Source organism: Papaver somniferum, chromosome 6 (genome assembly GCF_003573695.1).
Source record: "Papaver somniferum cultivar HN1 chromosome 6, ASM357369v1, whole genome shotgun sequence".
Classification (NCBI taxonomy): domain Eukaryota; kingdom Viridiplantae; phylum Streptophyta; class Magnoliopsida; order Ranunculales; family Papaveraceae; genus Papaver; species Papaver somniferum.
The window spans coordinates 111123240-111130483 of NC_039363.1; the positions used below are offsets into that span (position 1 = coordinate 111123240).

Consider the following 7244-nt stretch of genomic DNA (forward strand, 5'->3'; position numbering starts at 1 on the left):
TGCATCCCGTACATGTTCTTCTAGTATAACATTACATCAAGTTAAACTTAAATTTACACCTCATTAATCAGAAAACAAATTATATACCATAAGCATATGTTGAAAAAATGTGGAAGGGTGGTAGTCTGAGTAGTAATGAATTTTTGGTGTGCTTTTGTAATCAATACAACATCGTTAAAGTTAAAATTTATTTGGTATTGGTAGTATGCATCTCAATATAGGAAACAGAAGAGCATCAAAAGGAAAACAAAACAAAACAAAACAAAAAAAAACACAGGAACAAGAGAGAAAGACAAAACACATACGGACGATCAGAAGCTAATAGCGGGAAAATGCAGTTGACGGTTGAGAAGATTTCCACCAGTCTCGAATACTGTGTTGTAACGAAAACTTTGTGATATTGTGATCCACATGATTGACTCTCTTCGTAAAAACTTGAAATTTAATCGATTTCAAGGAGGAAACCTTACTGTTGATTTCAATAAGATGAGCAGTTCTTGATGAGATTAATATGATCTTTTAACCATCATTTGACAGTCATCTAATTTCATTTAATTATCCATTTTTTCATGGAAATAACATGTTTTCTCCTTATTTTAATAAATCTAATTTCATGAAATTGTAGACCCATTTATAAAAATGTGATCTTAATTCTATTTTTCACTTAATTTCAGGAAAGCTTTTCTTTGTCTCCCCAAAAAACTGTTTCAAGGGAATACGCTTTCCGTAAAAAAGGAAAATTGACTCAAAAATAACAATTAAATTGAAGAAAAACAGTTGCACCACAAAAGGGGTGTTGCGACTGTTAAAGAAGCGGGTACAAAGCTCAATTATAGTAGAGAACAACATATCAATTGCTTAGTACTAAACTGAGTAAGAAACCATCAAATAAATCCGAGCACACTGACCAGTTGAACATGAGAATCCCGATGCTATCGATTATCTCATCAAAATCTTTGTATTTACCGTTGAAATGTCTATTATTTCTCTCAGTCCAACAGATGATAAAGGATATTAAATCCCATAATCTACTTTTCCTGGATAAGTGTTTGCCATTATTTCGATTGCACTCCCACATAGTTTTTCTGAAAAATTGCACTCCCACATAGTAGAAACATTTTTATACCCATTCAGAAAATATAACCATATTGACCAGGTATTTTTACAGAGCAGAAACAAATGACGATTAGCTTCAGCATGTTTCTTGCGTAGCAGACAACCATTCACCAAAATCATATTCTTCGACTTATCTAGAGTTGGCGCAGCACTGTAACAAAAACCCTATATAAAAAACACAACTTTATGCGGTATCTTAGGGTTCCAAAGACTCTTATGGGAAAAAGAGATCAAACTATCGTATTCCAATGCCTTGTAAAACCTCCAACAAAAAATGTATCTCCAAACCTCCATTTTCTTAGGTCATCTCCATTTTCAGGATTAATTTCTGGAAGTAAAGAAAGCAATCGATAGACATCATCCACTTCATGATCATTCAAAATCCTACTGAAATTCAAATCCCATCCATCCAGAGTTGTATGTAACTCTTGCATAGTAACATCTTTCAATTTACTAATCTGCTGGAAATAAAAACTTTAAAGAATACCCATTCACCTACTTGTTTTTCTAGAACAAAAATTTGTTGTCACGGTTGCCAACTAAATTTAATAACTTGTACTCAGATTAAACAAAAAGCCTTTTGTATCTAAAAGGCACGCCGACTAAGGGGATCGAACCCTTGACCACGGGATTAAAAGTCACGCGCTCTACCACTGAGCTAAGTCGGCTACTGTTTTGGTGCATCATTTTTTGACTTCAATTGATATTCAAATGTATAAGTGAATAAGTAATTTTTCATTAGCTTTATAACAGTGAGGGCTAAGTAGAGTCTTATATAAACGATATTGGAGGCCAAGGAACCAACATGTAAAATTACATTTTCACTTGCATATCTCTCCTAATAGTTTATTTCAAGAATTACAATGAACTATATCAAAAGTTCAAAACAATAAAAAAGTTTTTTGAAAATTCATCAACTGCATAGCATACGTTTTACTAAACCACTGAACGGTTCAAGATCAACGAAATGCCATGTCTGCGAGGAGGCCCTTATTTGTTTGTGAAATCCTCAATTCATATGTAGAGTTGCTCGCAAAACAAACGTACAAACAAATCCAAGATGGAATCAGACAGCTTTTGTACTCTTTGGATAGACAGCTTGTTGATGATTTGTTTTCTTTTTAGAAAACATTCCACCAATTAATGGGATTAGTGGCTTCTTCTTTTTCTTTTGCAAAGACGGGCTTCTCTTTAGTACATCACCAGCTTCACCAGGACTGCTTATGACTCTAGTCAATGACGGAGGACTGGCAAACTTTACATATCTCTTCTTTTGCAGCTCAAACTCCTCGTCATCTTGTTCTTCAACATTAATTCTTCGTGTTTTTTCGACTTCGACATTTGTTGTTGGCTTAATATCGATGAACCTTATATCTTTGATATCCTCAGATTCTATCCATTGTTTCTCAATGAAATCATTTTCTCTTACTTTCAATTTTTGAAGTTCTTTTTTTGTTTGTTCCAGTTCTTGTTGTAGCGAATTAAGACTATTTGCCATTAACATTCCCTCTTCTCTTGCTTTTTGGAGGTTCTGCTTTGTCTCTTCTAGCTCAGCGGTTACGGTCCCAAGCTTAGACGGGCCATGATTAATGCTGTCACTGTGAATTGTTGCAGCTGCACCCTGTAACTAATAACAACAAAGCCCAAACATTAGCCATCATCAATATTGCACGCTAACCATGTGCACCAAAATTGCACTCCTGCAATGTAGTCTGGATGAAATGGTGCATAATTTTCAATGATGTTAATTTTGGAATTTAAATTCCAAGGCAGGGCAAAGCGATTATGGCATTTTGATTCCTACCCACTTAAACAAAAGAATAATAAAAAGAAGATAAAGCCGAAAGGTGTGAAGGGCGAATAGACTACACGTAAAAAATAACAAAGTCTGCAGCTTTTACTAGCCACTAGGGATTGTGGAGTAAGGATAGCTCAACCATAGGAATGTACTCAACTAGAAGCGACGTTATATTTTTTTTTTTTGGTTATTAACAAATTCTCTCATTCAATCAGCTAAGTATGAATAGATTAATTATACGAAGGGTCTAATTAAATCAACACAAAATTGGTTAAAAAGACCAAAATCAATAATTTCTGGGTAAAGAAGACTTGTACATTTTGATATTGTTTAAATGGACAAAAATTAAAAAGATACTGTTCAAATGGACAAAAATATAAAAATAGCCAGGATCAGTTTTATCCTACCCATTTTCAAATATTTTTTCTTATTTTTAATTTATATCAGGATGCATCCGGTTTCATCCTTGCTATTTTTTAAGTTTAAGCCGCGATGAATCCAGTTTCATCCTTACTATTTTTTTTGTCCATTTCACCCATACTAATTTTTACTCGTCCATTTGAACCATGTTTTTAAAATTTTTGGCCAAATGACCCATTTTCCGTTAAATCAAAGTAACAAACTAAAAGTACGTGACATGTTAGTAAAAATGGCCAAGTATGCAATATCTATACTTGGGATATGAAGTATGTACTGAACTACTAATTTGTAATGCTCTTGCTGTCTTGCATTGGTTTCATAATGTTTTGTGCAGTAATCTAATCCTATTGAAATTCAATTACATGGACTAACTATATTAGTAGAAATGTTAGCTATAATAATTATTAATTGATTTCTATGTACATATCCAAATATGATCAGACAACTAACTGGATATCCATCGAAAGACATTCCAACACTTGGATATCATTAATTTTTCAAAACATCAGCCGCATTCAATTTCAGAATTAGTACAATATTTCAAAACATTGCTATAAAGGTTGACAACTTAGATATACAAACCTCTTTGAGTTTGTTGGCATAGACTTCACCAACTAAAACTCTCTCACCAAATAACATAACAGCCTCTTTGACTGATCGGAATGGAGCGCTGGTGTCAATCTCTGATCGTGGTCTCCTCATCATCACCGTTGTTCCTTCATCACTACTAGAATCCATTGCTAATAGCTCTGTTATAGCTATTGGCAAATACGCACTCTGGTGATCGATGATGATCGATACTTGTCTTGATTTCCTAAATATGTTTTGGACAAAAGTGTATATATATAGGGAGAAGCTACATAAGAAAGAGAGAACAGGATTGAAAGGGAGAGATTTGTTAAGTTGTTTAAATGAAAAGAGGAGTTTAGATATTAAAGAAGATCAAGATGGGGTTGGCAGAAGTTGGCTTCTTTTCTTCGCGTCCACTTCACTTGAATTCGTTAAGATCGGTCGGTGGAGATTCCGCCTTCACTCATCCGAGGGTGGAGATTTAATAGGAAGTATTTATTAAACAAACGGTTAAAGGAACGAGACTAGTCACCTAATTCACTAAATTGACTTGTATCGAAATTGGTTCGCTTACTCTCTACATGAATAAATACTACAAAGCAAAACAAATCCATTTAAAGATGAGAAATACAAATAATGTTATATCCAGCCAGGAGGGAAACCAGGATCCAAGGTAAAGGCCAAACAGTTAATCGAAAAATAATTTTATGAAAATAATATAAATGTAGGATTTGAGAGCCACTTGATAAGTGGTAGCAGCTGACCTCCTAGTTAGAGTCTTACCGTTCTTTGTTACAAAATGTAGTTGTGTTACTCACTGACATAGTAACACTGTGGTCAAATACATATTACAGTATTAAACATTTCGTATGATTAAGGAATGATCATCATCAGTACAAAGTATACAGCGACAGAGTTAAAAGTTGGGGCCAACGAAAGGAAGCTATGGGTCTACTGTCTACACACAACTTGGCGAAGTGTACACATCAAATGGGAGCTATAGTTGGTTTGGTGCAATGAGTGAGACAAAATACAAGAGATTGTTATATTGTTTACCTATTGGGGATGTTATTCACTACTCACTAGTTAGTTATTAGTGCGCCTTAAAAAAACATGATGATATTTAAATCAAATCAAAGTGTGATTATGAGGAAGTGGAAGAAGTTGCTTGGTCAATGTCGACAAATTCAAGTGTTAGAAGTTAGAACAGTTGAATAGTCTATTTCGGTTGCGTTATTCCTTTTCTGGGAAACCTTAATGCGGGATTTAAAATGCCTAAATCCAAAGGATGTTTTTTATAAGCATTTAAGTTGCCTTTCACTATCCTAGTGTTGTTTACTTGTTGTATTGGCGTTGGTGGTGTTTGGTGATTGCGGAACCTTAGGTTTAAAGCCACATTAGAGTAGCACAGAGCATAGCAAAGCCAGTGGAATAACGTTAGTTTGCTTATTTACCGTGTCATGTGAAGGAGCAAATTAGATTTTTTTTATTTTATTTTTGCTAAGTAAAAAAATATAGAAAAAATGGGTCAAATGCCCATAAATCTTCAAATTCAGGTCGTAATAGACGAGTAAAATTTCGTCTGGATCAAATGAACAAAAAGTAAATTAATTTGAACTTGACAATAATTTTTTGGTTTTTCTTTTCTTTATATTTTCTGGTTTCTCGTCATCTCCAAAACCCGTCAACACCACCTCTATCGTCGTCGACATCTTATGTTCTCCATCATTTCGATCTCATCTTTCTCTACACGATTAGCTACAATCACCACCACCACCATCAACTATAACGATACAAAACTATAACTACGTACAATACCCCCACCATCACCGACGGTAACAACCACCAACACCAACAACTAATCAACACCACTATCTTTCTCTACCACCACAAATACTGAGAGCATCATCAACATTAACACCAGTATCATTCTAGTATTTTTTCTTTCTTGGGATGAAACTGGTATCATCCTGTTTTAGATTCGGTTGAATTTGTTTTTAACTATGTTTAAAGTAGTATGAAACTGGTACCGTTCGAGTTTTAGATGAAATTGGTAGCATCGTGTTTTATAATTGTTATCCATGTTTAAACTGATATGAAACCAGTATCATCCTGGATGATTTTGTTTTCATTCATGTTAAACTAGTATGAAACTGGTATCATCATTTAAGCTAGGATGAAACTGGTATCTTCGTGTTTAAGATTTGGTTGAAAATGATTTCATCCATCTTTAATCAGGATGAAAATGATTTCATCCTGTTTTAGATTCAGTCAAATTGGTATTCATCCAAGTTTAAGCTAGGAACAAAATCAGTTTCATCCTATTTTAGAGGTGTTCTCTTAGCAGCACCATCGATACTGTATTTCAAGGTGTTCTCTATGCTTGGATCAATGAGGAAAATGAAAACTCGGCTAAGATGTGTTTCCCTTATATGAGAACTAAATATTGTACAAGCCCTCTATAGAGGCACTTTGAGTACATGATTGAGCTTTATAGTTTGTATGCATTTGCTCATTGATTAAATGCAAACTCAGTTAAGAAGTGGTTCCCTTATATGAGAACTTCATAGTACGTACGCATTGGCTTGATAGGTGCCATCTATACCTATATTAATGCAAAATGTAATGTTTATAGAGAACATGGGCATTTAAGGTTGGGAAATGGAACTTGGGGATCATGGATTGGTGCCCTTATAAGTCAGGCCTTTGACTCCAACACAGTTTTCCTGTCAAGTGACTCTGAAATGTAAGTTAAAACGGAAATTTTTGTTAACAAAATGCACTTGCAAAGTTAAGCAAATCTTGTTATTTTATCTGTCTGACATTATTTATTTGAATGATATATACAGGTACTGCTTTATGTTATGACAATTTCAAAAATCTTGGTTAGTGTAATGGCTTTTACATTATGATGATTTTGGTTTGTGTAGTGGATGCCTTGACACCAAAGAAGTCATATTTCAAAGAAAAACGTAAGTTTGAAGAGTGACATATCTTTCTAATATTTATGGCGTCTCTAGTGTTGGTTATGAAGTAGCGGGGGTCTAACAACCACACCCAATAATTGTTTGGCAATTTGTATGGACTAACTCCAATATACTTTCAAGAGAATCAACTAGACAGTCAGACTCAATCTTAAGAAAAGTATATCAAATAGTTATATCTCAATTTCTCGATTCAATCCGCAATCAAACAAATAGGAATTTGCGAGCCCGATTGAACATAAGAAATAACTTTGACGGTATAAAAAATCAATATCCAAGTGTCAATCAATTTAATCAACAACCCAAAGGTCGTATTCACAATTGATTGAATTTACGTACAACCTGTGATATTTCAA

At 34.2% G+C, this 7244-nt stretch overlaps 1 protein-coding gene and 1 non-coding gene across 3 annotated transcripts; both read right to left on the reverse strand.

Annotated features, from left to right (window-relative positions):
- Positions 1-1712: 1712 nt before the first annotated feature.
- Positions 1713-1784, reverse strand: TRNAK-UUU. The gene has a single exon. It is a non-coding gene; the product is annotated as a tRNA-Lys (tRNA).
- A 48-nt stretch (positions 1785-1832) lies between these two features.
- On the reverse strand, positions 1833-4221 carry LOC113288857 (WEB family protein At1g75720-like). Of its 2 annotated transcripts, none has more exons than XM_026537987.1 (2): positions 3917-4221; positions 1833-2737 (listed from the first exon to the last, which is right to left on the reverse strand). In XM_026537987.1, exons 1-2 carry the CDS (start codon positions 4070-4072, stop codon positions 2183-2185), a joined length of 711 nt encoding a protein of 236 aa, XP_026393772.1. In that variant the 5' UTR covers positions 4073-4221; the 3' UTR covers positions 1833-2182. The 2 variants fall into 2 exon arrangements, with proteins under 2 accessions (XP_026393772.1, XP_026393771.1); XM_026537986.1 differs by having other exon boundaries at positions 1833-2743.
- Between the last annotated feature and the right edge of the window lie 3023 nt (positions 4222-7244).